Raw genomic sequence first — 13,730 nt, 5'->3', positions numbered from 1 at the left:
TAACCATAAGCTCATTTTCTACTGACAGCTACTATTTGAAATTTCCAAGCTGACAGTGGCCACTCAGGTACCTCTCTTCTAATGGATAAATCACATAACGTAGCAAAGGGATTTTCAGATAATCTTCTTCTGGTTTTTGAAAGTTCACCTGCACTGCAGGATCCCCCAGGAATGCACTCAGTTTCTGCTAAAAGGCCAGCCACACACATTTCAGGCAGCATTTAAATCCCAGGTAAGTAATCCACAGACTGCAGACAGCCCTTTTTCAAGAGCAAATTATGTGAAAAACGGGACCTGTTTTGTTCTACTTTACTGAAACCAGAGACATCCCCAAATCAGAGGTGTTTAAAACATTTATTAGCGTTAATCACTGTAGGTTAAATAAAACACAAAACCTACATTTTAGGGCAAAAAATATTGTTAGGTATGATACAATTAATATGTAAAACAGAAGGTGAAGTATTAACAGATTGCAGCATCCCATACATGAAGCGAGTGGGTCCAGCCCAGTCAAAGCCCTTATATAAACAAAACAGAGGAAGAGTACTTAGCAGGTGATTTTAAACTGACAATTTATCACTGACTCTGGTTTAAATAATTAAGGGTAGGATAGTAAATACATCATCATTGTACTGAAAAGTCTGATTATAGTCAGAGTGCTTGCATGTATAATCTATCTAGTCGTGCTTATTACCTCGTGTCATGAAGGATTAGTGAAGACAAGGGATGACAGGTAACTTTTCTAGGCATTGATACAGACTCATGTTATAGGGTAGCACTTCAGATAGACCTGCTGTACCATGAACAAAAATAGTCAATTTTTTTTCTTTTTTTTTTTGAGTGTAACTTTATTACTTCTGTGTCCCAATCCTTGGCTAATAATGGCCTTTTTTAGATTTCTCAGTCTGCAAGACAAACTTTTTCTACAATAAGCCATTCTCATGCATAAGAATGGCAAGTCAACAATTGTACCTATGTGTATCTCCATCTTCTTGCTACCTTCAGTCTGTAGCTTTAAGTTCATAAAGGTGAAATGATCATTAACAAAAAAAAAGTACCTACAGAATACAATGTGCAGTATATGAGAACCAGACATAGTGAAAAAAACACTACATGTCAGCGTTAACATCATAAAACTGTACTTATATACACACACATATGCAGAGCATATATGAAGACTAGTTCCTTCATAACCTTGTTTTTAAACTAGTTTGTGACGAGCCAGAAAAACAAGTCGCCCACAACTGGACAGTCACAGTCTTGAGTCACTGTGCAAACAAAGCTCCACCAAACATCCTCGGCACTGCAGCCGGTGCTTCAGCCCTGCTGCCAGCCCTCTTGAGAAAACCAGCCTTGGACAAACCCAGCACCGGCTGGCCAACACAGAGCTGCAGCGTTGTTGTTGTTGTTGTTATTATGGCAGATCAGCTACAGAGAGTGCTCCTGTACAGTAATTTAGCTTTTCACCAGCCATTCACTGCTAAAGAGAAATTCCGGTTGCTTCTGAAACTTTTGACTCCAAGTTTGGGGTTTTTTGTATGTCATCTTCCTGGCTGTTTATGGTGGTGGCATTTTCCAAGCAACACAAGCAACAAAAGGAAGCAGAAATAATGAATTTTACATTTGAAAATCACAATTTTTAAACCAAACCGTTCCCCCATTTGAAGAGGCATGTTAAAGCTGCACTTTAGCGTTGATGAGCTGCAGACAGGCAACATTACTGTCGAAGGCAAGCCCTGTCTTCAAAGGAAACGCAAGTTGCTCTGCACAGCACAGTGGCCTGTTGTTTTTTCACCTGTGACTTCAGAGTTCCCTACCGAAGCTCACCATAACCCAAATCTCAAGAACTTATACAATCAGAATCTTACTTCATTTAAATCTTTTTCTTGACTAACAGCAGAATAAGGTGATTTAGATTTGGCTCACCAAATGCAAATTTACCTTTCAGCCCACCTAGCCAGCATTTGAATTTCAAAATCTGCCAGAGATCCATTGTAACAACTTCCAATTTTAAACTATTTTAACATGTAACTTACACACTTGTTTCGATTACATACAGCTCAATGGCAGCTCTAAGAGCTGGTTGTTCAAGGCAGTATCTATACCATACAGATCAGCATCAATTGCCAGCTACAGCATAGAGTATACAAGGCACTCACAGAAATGTCTACAAAGCTTTCAGACTTCTCAAGTAGGGTTTGATGAGTTTTGAGACGTCACATTAAAAAAAAAAAAGAAATACGCCACAAAGACTTATGAAAGCTTAAAAATCAGTTATGCATGACTACTATATGTTGAACTAAAATTTCAGACACCTTTGAAAATGTGGGTTTGATCTCACCTTGTTTTCTTGGCAACAGGTCTAGCCTTTTCCTGGGTTTTATTTAGGAAGAACTAGATCTCTTGCAGGATTGGGTCATAGATCCCATAAATTATATGAATCTGTGATGTTGGTAAGCTTGATATTTCTTTAGTGCTGAAGGCCAGGTTAACCTCTCCCTCCACAGCCAGGTGCAAGAGCCAGGCACCCCTGGCAAACTTGCTTGTACTAGGATGGGATGAAATATTCCCTAAAGGAGCCTGTCTCCCTCCTCAGCTATCAACAATGACGATTGCTGAATTTTCGCTTCAATAACCCTGGGTTATCTGTAAAACAGTTGCTGCAATGAAGCAGTGACACGGTTCATATATCAGCACAGGTGACAACTGAAAGTTTACCCAAAATACCCTTTTTCATGGTAGCTGTCTGAATCTCTGTATTATCGAAGGGCATATTTTCAAGTATGAGTGCTTTCAAAGGAGTCCAAAATATCTGAGAAATGGATTATATATTAAAAAACAATGCAGTTTAGATTGTTAGGATAAAATCCAGTGGGATGTTTGCCACCTATAACTAGTTCAAGCCCCCTGAAGACAAAGAAATGTTCCTGTTGATTTCATCTGGCTCTGTTTCAAGCCCTAATAATTAGCGCCATTTTATCACAGCAATCTCACAACCAAGCAATAATATCTGTTTTTTTATGTATAAACACAGAAGCCCAGCTCTACCCTGCTTGTTCATGATTTATTGTGGAAAGCTGTTTTTCCCTTTTGTTTGCTTTTTGTAAGTCCCTCAACAAATGTGCAGCGAGGTTAATTTTCCTCGTAAGTGAGCAAATTAATGCTGTGGAATGCAGGCTGGGCTTTGGTTTTGAAGCCTGCATTTCTTACCCTAGTTCCGATTTCCAATGAAATGGATGAAGAAGATAAATTTATATTTTACCACCTCAGTCACATGCATTCAGGAAAGATGAAAGTGGAGAATACATAGAGCTTTACATTATTTCTAGTTCATAACCACCTTGAATGTTTTTTTCTACACTATATTTTCAAGTGCATCAAGCTTCAAAGGTATCATGCAGTGGGTCTTCCGTACCGCATCCCCACGTGGGTGAGGAGACTACTCCACAAATTCACAGAATTGCATTTGTAAGGAAACGCTCTGGTTTGTTGTATTAGATTCCAGCCTTTAACCCCAAATTATATTGTGCTCTCTGAAGCTGTTTTGGTACAGAAATATTGATCTTCCGACTTGAAGACTTCTTGGAGTGCTGCAGTGAGACCACGAAGGATCGGGGCAGCGTGGCACACTCAGAAACCAGGGAAGTGGCATCTTTGAGCAGAGGCAACTATGGTCTGGGGCACAGATTTGGAGGAAACCTGGTAAGTCATGGAGATTAAGCTGGCATTTATGTTCTGTTTACAATTTCAGTAATTAATGAAGCCTACACCCTGGAAAGGGAATCAATCCAGGCAAAGCACAGTGGCTGCATCTTCACTTCTTTCTGCAGCAGACTGGGCACTGCATGGGGTCCAGCAGTCTCCTTCATGGTAACTCCTCCTTCCACAAACACAGCACCTCCTGACACAGATTTTGACTTCTAGCCTGTAAAAATTGCACTCGCTCATCCTTTGGATCCATTTTTTTTCTAGTTAGAAAATCAGTCCACTTCTTGCTGATGTTTACTGAAAGTATGAGATGAAGCTACAGATTTAGAAAAATACAGAAGCAGAGTCCAGATAGAAAGATGGCGGAGGAACCGTAAGTAAAAATTCAGGTTTTATGGGTTTTTTCCACCCTATTATTACAGAGAAAACTCTAAAAACATGCCAAGTCCATTTTGCAATGTAAGAAGAGAAGTTTTTGCAGCAAATCTAAAATTTATATATAAAAGGATCTTTTTATTAAAAAAACCCAAAACCAGTCATTGGCTTAAACAAAGAATCAGAGTATTTTGACACTAATTTTGACAGGATATTCGAGAGGATTTTCCAACTCAGTTTTGCAAAATCCCTTTGAAGTAAAGCTTTCTGCTTCTGGTCCTTGCATTATTGCTCATGGGAAGTACTGAAGTTACTGCTTTCAAGATAAGGAGCCACATCACTGAGATCACAAAGTCCTTTCTCAGTTAAAAAGCAAATGATACTGTTTTTCAAGTAAATCTAAAAAGATCAAGTTGGGTCAGCAGCACCGCCTACCCATCTGTGAAGTCTGCTTTCCAAGTTTGATTGCTCCATTGTTACCGTTTTCATGAGGATCTAAGGGTGGAATTTGCCGACCTGAAACACATGAGGAGACAGTGAATTAAATTTTCCTGATGTAGTAACAACACATGCAGAGAACAGTTAGGATTATTTAGCTTGCATAAGAATTACATCTGTGAAACTTCACTAGAAAACAACCGCCTCCTGTGTACCTTGAATCTTTTTCCTCACATCCTGTTTATGAAAGATTTTCACATTAAAAAAAAAAGAAATACGGCTATTGAGAATGCATGAAGTACACTGACATTATGTTATCCGTGTGTTTAAAAAAAAAGTTATCTCACTGAGCACCTTACAACTCAGAAAGAGAAAATTCTCAGGTTTCCCTCAAATCCACTTAAATGTGAATGGTGCTAGTTTAACAAGATCTTGCCTGTCCTAAATCTGCATGGCATGTAGTCCTCGTACACTATTTTTTACAAAGCCCTGTACCTAAACACATGCTGCCTATACTTGAAAAAAAAAAAAAAAAATCAAATCTGTTTTCACCAAATCCCTCCCTCCTCTGAGGGGTACCCGTGTCTTTCCAGTTGACAGCTTTGATTACTTAACACCCTCCCCCCAACCCTCCTGACTTTTTAATCATATTACAGGGTGATCATTTTAAGTGTTTGAAAGAATTTCATCCATCACAGGAGAACTAGAGATCTCTCCCAGAGGCAGAAGGCACTGCTTCAACTCCCTCCCCTGTGTGCCCTTTTAGTACTGCTGCATCTTTTGTCTAACTGGCTTCTTACTCATGGACAATATATAATGTGCTTAATAATGAGAATTATAAATGGAAAAACAAGACCCTCCCAGGTCCAATCTATCCTCTGTTGCTGGTGTGGGCCTGGCTTCTCCAATAAACCCATTGAGTGAGCTCTCCAGTCAGTATCTTGGAGAGCTTACGGGCATGGTAATGTACTTTCCCATTACCTTGTGGACTTGCTGGAAATTTTTTCTGAAGTTGAATCTACTTTCCATGCATTATTCCTGGTTTTACTATTACCCATGATAAATAACAAGAGTTAAAATATTTAACATTTGTTTGTTCTGTGCCACTTTCAGAGAGCACAAAGTTCCTGTGAACAGCTCATCATAATCCAGGTGGATTTTACAGTTTAGATTTCCTCATTCTTTGCTGCATTTATTCAGAGTTCTATCTTGCCAAATGTTCTATGTATTATGTATGGTGAAGCCCGAGTCCTACAAATTTCTTGGGGCGGGGTGTGTGGGGGGGTGGAAGGCTGAGTTAAAAGCATTCAGGTAAAATACAATCCCAATGAAATCAAACAGCAAAATTTCATCTGTAAAACTTGCCCCTAAATTACCTTTGCTCAAGCCCATCAAAACTTCACCTCCCTTATTTAGTCAGTTCTCAACAGGTATGTTATACAACAAAAACGTTGTTGTTATACAACTTTCAAAGCAGATAATGAACACAATATATCTTGTATTTGTACAACTGAATGAGAGGGAAAAATTCCTCACATTACTAAGCTAAAGATACTGTATTTGGTCCAACAGAGTGAGAAACATCGATCTTGAGGGCTGAAGCATGTGTAAGCACTGACATTACAATGCTGCACTCTATTTAGGTCATTAAAATATCAACTTCACACCCTGCTTACATTACGTTTGAACTCCATGTTTGTGAGTGCCCTTCCAAACTAAAATAAAAAACACAATAGGTAGTTATAGACACAGTTGTTACATGCATTGGTTCTGTTTGCTTTGTTTGGAGACAAAACTCTAGAGAATATGAAGAATGTAATATCTGTGAGAGGCTTTCCAAGAAGGTAACACCGCCGTCGTAAAGACCTGGAGATAACTTCTGCATTAGGTACCTACTATTTCTGAAGTGCTTTCAACTCAGTCCCAGCTAAAGTAAAACCCTGTCAATCTGACTCAGAGCCCCAGGTCACTGAAAAAGTTGGAATGTACAGACATGCTTTCCGTAACATACCGCGACGCAAATACTGTCTGAACATTTGGTTCTACTAGCAGCAAGTTCGGAAGAGGAGAGCTTTAACATGCAGACTAGCTTAACTTTCATTTTAGAAGTCCGCATTAAACAACTATGTTACCTCTATTTCTTTTTCATTCAGCATTTCATTTTTCTTCTGAGTTTCAAGTCCTTTCTGCAGTACTCTTGATGTGTATGCAAAGAAGCAGGCAAGCTTATCTTTGGAGCAAAACCACTGCTGGCTTCAAGGTCAGCAAGCACTTTGTCCAGTTCAGACCAGGACACAATATATGACGTTAAGAATCACCTTGATTTATTTCATTTCTCAAAACAATAAAAATGACACAGATAACAACTACAAATAATAAAGAAAAAATCTTTAGACATAATATTTGCTGATTAGTTATTCTGGCCTTTGAACTTAAGGACTGTTTGTCATTAACTAGCCATGTTTTCTGCTGTTTGGATACCCCCTGCCCCTTGAATTCAATACAAGGAAATAAAGCTTTAAACAGTCTAAAAGTTTTTCAAGCTTGAGATTTATTTTTTTTAGTAGGTGAATTTCATCTTACTTATTATTTCTCTTATTACCAGATTTATTAAACCATCAAGTTACATCATTTTAGTTTTAGTAACAAGACATATCCCTGCCCAAGCAGCTTTTACCATCTGACGTGCAGTTGACAGGAGTAACTCTCTTGGAGCGCAACATTCAGTCTCAACACCTGAGAACCAGTTCCACAGCAAATGATACAGTGATTTTTCACCAAGGGTCAGGGGAAGTGGATAAAAACAATTGATCAGAAATCTGTTTGACCAGTTTTCTCTCCCTGGGCCTCCTTGACAGCTAGTCTCACACCAGACACTGTAACAGAGAAAGGTTTAAGCAGCAGCAGAACACTAAAGATAAGCAGTGAAATACTGCACCTACACTCCTGCTTGTAAGCCAGCTCAATCACTACTGCTACCTGAAAGCACCATGATCACCGCATCTTGTCATTCAGCTCTTGATAAATATGTCACCAATATTACTGACACCAACTCAAATATAGCTGGTATTGAGTCAAGATCAACAGAGGGCATAAACTGAATTTTAGAAAATATATTCATTTAAAATGTGTATCTCACTGGCATACATACCCTCTGTTCCAGAGCAATAAAAAATGCCCCTGTATTAGATAACCTACAACATTGTTAATTTATGCCGTTTCTTTCATGCAGTTGATGTCAGAAAGAAGCAGTAGTGCCCGGACATCCAGCCCAGCAATTCTCCTGCTGAAGAAATAAATATATTAAGACAATTCCTCTTCAAACTGATGACTGCTCTGTTAAGATAGAGTCAGCTCAAAAGGTCCGTAAGAGATTGAAATCTTCTGTTGCTTAACTTAAAGACAACAAACTAGACCACAAATAGAGTCTTTTCTCCGTTTTGCAGAGCAGGACACAACTAGCCAGCTTGCCAAAGACCACCAACAGCACATCTTAGGATTCCAGATGAAACGGTCAATTGCACAGAGAAAACGAGACGCACATGCATTTATCCAAGAACTCCGCAGCTGAACTGGTGAAATGAGGAACGTAGGAATATACTGAGAGAGCATAAGAGTTCCATATGGTCCCCATTGCTGATATTTCTATGGAGTGAGGTCCAGTGACTGCAATTTCAAAATTAGATTTTGCACTTCTATTAATTAAAAATCTGATTATATATTTTGGTTTCATTTCACTCATGTTTAGACCACGTTTCACAGATTTTGTGCAACAAAAATGTTTGTAAACATGCACCTCTACACATTTGTGCAGAGATCTTGGTGTCCTCCATGATCTCATTCCAGTAAACACACCATGGTGTGTAAAACAGTCACAAGAGACTGCTCAAATGTAGGGTTATGGAAATTCTCATGGTTCTGAAGTGAACCATCCAGGTTGACAGGTGGGAAGCACTAGATCAAGTGCATGTCCTCTTTTCTGGCATGTTGAAGTAGGGCTGAGGCAGACCAGGATAAAGGTCAGAGTCTTCTCCAAAGCCTGGTAGAGTTCCAACTCCTGCTATTTAATCTGAGACTTTTTAATGTAAAGAGATTAATCAGAACTGTGGGAGTTGCAGTTCTGAGAGTGCCAGAGGCAAAGAGTTTGGGAAATGGGAGGATGGAACAAGAGGTAAGCAAAATGGAAAGGGAGAAAAAAGAAAACTGGAGCAGCAAAGCAAGAGAGACAACAGGGACTGGGTGACAGCTCTGCAAGCAGAACTTGAAGGCAGGAGGATGGGGATTGCTCTGCCGCAGCTGGATGCAGGATGCATCATCATAGTAATAAAATCTGCTCTCTTTGTTCCTTTTTGAATGCGATGCTCCAGTTATAAGCTGTGACATCCATTAGCTCAGAAAAATCAAGCTGTGAGTTGGGCATTTTGATTTTGTTTGGGCTTTTTAATATTAAACGAGTTTCATTATTGATCTGTACGAGACTGCGTGAAAGGTTGGAAACAGCCTTAAAGTGGAGCGTAAGGAAAAAGCCCCAACTGGTTACCCTGCTGACAAAGGGACAAACACAGCAGTGCATTGAACAGATACTCATTCAGTGTGTAGCAGGAAGGAAAACAGATGTGATGTCATTGACCTGAGCTGGCACATCCAGAGATGAAGTCCAAGCCCAAAAGAAGCAAGGTCCCAATACCTAACACAACTACAACAACGCTGCTAAGGGTGAGAGGCAAGACATCACAGTGCTGCACAGTGGCTTTCTGTGCATTTGTCCCTTTTGTTCTCTAAAAATCGTGTACAACTTAATTTTTTTAGGGGACTGAAAGAAGAGGAGATTTTTATTAGTGCAGGATGTGAAATCCATTTCACTTGGCTCCAGAGCAGCAGCCTGACAGCCGCCGCTGTCCTGAAGATGTGACTTCTGCAGCTCACCTGAGAAAAGGCAGACTTCTTCAAGTACTGGTACAACAGCTATATAATGCCCAGAACCTCCTCCTAAAATTGCCGGCTGTATCGCAGCAAGGTGAGCCCCTGCAAAGCATTGCTCTCCATAAACCTCATTAATAAAGCACAGCCATCTGTGACGGCATGGCAGAATGAAGCAGGCACATCTTGTCCAACAGTTTTGGCTTTGCCTACAAGACTCTTTCTGCACCTGTAGGACTTAAGACAGTCACACTTCCTACCTCCCTAAATTCTTTCACTCTTTGAAACCAGTTGCACTGGTATTTTACAAGTTCCCCATCTCTCTCACGTGGTTTATAAAGCTTGGTCCACCAGTCAGTCTCTAGTTTCTTTTTCTCCCCCCATACTTGCAGTGAAGCAGGATTTCCCCAACTGACAGGGATGACTGATGTTTACTTCATGTTGTAAGTTTTCATGTAAGGTAGCACATATTTACAACACAGGATATTGCACAACTAAACATAGTGAAGCTGCAATTATTTTAATACTTCTAATAGCATCTCCATGCAAGAAAAAAGCAGTTTTTTTAAAAAAAAAGCAAATGCATAGATTACTGACCCTGAAGTTCTTGCTAGGTAAAGCAGCAGTACAACTAAATTTCGCTCATTTAATAAAAATCTGCAGGAAAAAATCCCACCAAATTTAAATCTTATAAGCATCAAAGTAAACAACAGAATTCCTAATGAATTTAATTACTAAGAGATCCAACTTTGATTTGAGGTCCTGCTGTAATTACCTTTGGGCTGCTTTAGTTTATTTACTAGTTTATGTTGAAGAGCTCTCTTATGGTTGGAGTGAAATCTAGGACCTCACAAGTTTAACTTTAAGAGCAGTCCAAAGGCCAGTAAGTTTTGCTTCATTTATTAAAATGTGAAAGCAAGAGGAGAACTAATCCTAGAAATACAGGGAGCATAAACCGTAAAGAATACAATCTCCAATACTTATATGTTAGGGCAATGTTTCTCTATCCTTTCCACAGCAGGTGAATACACCCTACAAAAATTCAGTTATGAACTTGGGCTGCATTAAAAATGGCATGTGTGAATTGCTTTGCAACATAAACGTACTTGCTTTTACTTAAATGTCTTTCATAGACCTCTTTACAGTAGTTTACAGATATCCACACATCAGCAGATAACAGGATGAAAAATACCAAACTCATCTTCCACAAAGCTCAAAAATTGTTCATCTGCAATTCCACCCATCCAAGTCCTTTTGAGTCAGCGCAAACATCGAATGTCTGCTGGAAAGGATCCCTCCCCCTTCCAGAGACAGACATTTCACACATTCCTCTCTAGTTTGTCCAGTATATAACTGGTTAAACTGTAAACTCCAGAGCTTGGGTGTTGGTTTTTGGTTTTGTTTTTTTTTTTTTAGTCTCCCAGTATTTCTAGGAAACAAGTATTTGGGTTACATTAAATATTCAATATACGAGCTGCTGGCAAGGCATCAGAAAATCAATAGCTTCATACATTTATAACTGAGCATTTACCACATGAAAGGTTGTATACCAAGACAGAAATTCTCTGCTCTAATTAGAAAGGCTTGTCTAGGAAGAATGTTCTTATCAGGATTTTTAAACATCAGCTTGTCTCTCCTTCTCGTACTACTAGCATCAGTAAGACCGAGTGTGCTAACAACTCTACGCTTTCTGTAGAATGATTCCCATAATTTTATTCCTCACTTCCCTCTCATCCTTCACAGAAGATGCTGAAATGCTTCAATCTTGCCCCCTTTGGTAGCACACCAATCTCCAAACATTTTCCAGACCTCAAAAAAAACAACAACAAAAAAAGCCTGCCCATCATTTATTTTTTTGTTTAAGCACAAGTTTATTTCATATTTCACTTGGCTAGGTATTCTCCAGTGGCTTACTCGCCCCACCGCCTGTTTACCTTTGGACCTACTGATGCAGACGGGTGTTAACCCGGGGGGTACAGTCTTGGCTCTATCATTTACGGACGATGGCTTTTATGTGATCTTCTTCTCGTGTCTGGGGCACCTTCATGCTAAGGCAATCCACGCAGGCTGAAGAGAAACTGCTGGGCGTGTACTAATTTGAATAAGGTAACTAAGGCTTATTTGAGTTGTTAAATGAACAGGTGCCTGAAAATTGCAAGGGTGTGATTGCTACTAAAGGACAGTACGCTTGAGGCAGCTTGTTTAGTCATTGAAAACCAGACGGTTTTAATGGCTAAGCTGCCTTCCCAAGCACAAGCAGTGGTCAGTGGACTAAAGCCCCACAACCAAGAAAGGGCAATGTAGAACTGGTATAACCCCCTGCACAGGCACGACTTGATACTGTATTATACTGCTCTTGTATAACACATTATTGGCAGTTTTGCTGCTGCTGAAGTATAAACCAGCGACAAGGAGCCACTGTACCAGCTTCTAAAGCTGAGAATAAAAAAAAGTTAGCAACATTTAATCCTACAGACACGCAGATATTTAAAAAGAACTACTGGAACACATGAAAAAACCACTGTAATCTTAAGCCTTTTTATGTCAAAAACCTTTCAAGAAAGACATTGGTGAAAAACTTAGCCCAACTGGGGAATATACAACTGTACTAAAAATACTCTTTTCTTGTTTACAGAGAAATAAAACAGCCACGTGATGTTTCACAATCACAGCAAGCCTTCAGTCAGGCGCTGCTAAAGGGGACCAGGGTAAGCGTAGTGGCTTGCTGCCTGAAATCACAGGGGTACCAACAGCCAGCCAGGAGTTGCATCCCATCACGCAGCTCAGTGAGAACTCTCCAGCAGGGAGAACACCAACCTTGTCCACTCTTGTGCTCAGTCTGTCTCCTCAGCCTTATTTGCCTGAGTACACCGACCGCAGAGTCCCTCTCCTGCCAGATTTGCCCCATCTTCAAAAAATTCTGAAAATTTTACTGACTCTAGTCTTTCACATCTTGTATTTTATTGAGAAGAATTAAGGGCAACGGATTTGTGTTGAGACTGTGTTATTAAGACATCCCTCAAAGCAGTCAAATCCTCAAATCCTGAGAGAGTCTTATTTTAAAAAAGTCTTTTAGAAATACTGTAACATAAAAACCTTAGAAATGAAGTGATCTGGCTATAATCTCTAACATTTTTCCAAGATTTATCTGGTTGTCAGCAAAACATTCCAGTTCCCCCTTTATTTTTCACCTCCTTTCTATCATTACCTTGAGTAATTTTTTCCCATTATACTATTTCACTCTGTTCACAACATTTTCCCTGGGAAAGAGACAGTTGTTAGATACCTTAGGAAGGAAGAATGATTATGTTAAAATACTCCTGGGAAATAAAAAGCATAAGAAAGCAAGAGGTAAATTTTTTAGCTAAATTAAAATGTAGTCTACCCTTTCTGCCTGGGGTATCAATTTCAAGAAGGTTTTTAATGGAGAAATTCTCCATATGTGTTGGAATATCCTTCCAAATCCAGGAAAACAGGCAACACATACAGTCTGCCAACAAGACCCAAGGTAAACAGAAGCCGCTGTCTTCCTGTTCGGAGGCTGGGGAGCTGCACCGTGCCCTTCCACAGTGGCACAAAGAGAAGGGCATGGACTCCTCGGCAGCGTGAAAGCTAAACTAAAGCTGCAACATGACTTCTAGGGCACCAAACAAATAAAATTAGACAACAGGGTAGGAGACATGGCCACAGAGGGATTTCATACACTGAAAAGGCAGAAATGCTGCCATGCAACTTGGGCATAGACAGACTTTTTTGGAAATTGCACAAAGACTGAAGTGGTGTAAAACATCAGAAAGTTATCCATACCCTCTGCCCAGCCACAATCATACTAGTTAATTCTCCTGCTAATTAAGCATTTTTCACTTGGTTTCCACTATGTTTCTATGAAAATACACTACCAACTCTCTCCTTTCTCTCTGCTGAGTACTTGATAAGGCCACGAGTACATCCACTGAGACCAAATATTTCTATATATAGAAAAAATTGCCTGTGGAATTAAGTGCACTTGCCTGGGTATCTAGTTCATACTAAACTTAATTTAGCTGATTTTCCTCATCTATTATATCCATTATTAGAGACAGTGTATGCTGCCAGCTGCAGCACTGCCTATCAAAGACGGAAACTAATTATCTAATTACGTAGCAAGGATGAGTTCCTCTGCGAGAACATTCACTACCATCAGACGCAAACAGTCATGTAAACTATCACAAGGAAGAACTGGTTCCTCCAGACAGCCATGTTACACACTCCTCCTTTTGTAAAAGAGGTAAAAGAAAGGTAGTGTATTC

At 39.7% G+C, this 13,730-nt stretch overlaps 1 protein-coding gene across 1 annotated transcript in view; it reads right to left on the bottom strand.

The window, feature by feature from the left end:
- Positions 1 to 4,501: 4,501 nt before the first annotated feature.
- The window catches only part of RAB31 (RAB31, member RAS oncogene family), a gene marked incomplete at both ends in the record, with an annotated part of 64,770 nt that continues 55,541 nt past the window's right edge, over positions 4,502 to 13,730 (bottom strand). Inside the window, one exon of the mRNA XM_082014764.1 lies at positions 4,502 to 4,599. Coding sequence (XP_081870890.1) covers positions 4,502 to 4,599 — 98 coding nt within the window. The remainder of the gene's footprint in view (positions 4,600 to 13,730) is intronic.

The sequence above is a fragment of the Phaethon aethereus genome (assembly GCF_964289735.1).
Source record: "Phaethon aethereus genome assembly, chromosome: 2".
Taxonomy (NCBI): Eukaryota; Metazoa; Chordata; class Aves; order Phaethontiformes; family Phaethontidae; genus Phaethon; species Phaethon aethereus.
This window is presented reverse-complemented; position numbering and strand designations above follow the sequence as displayed.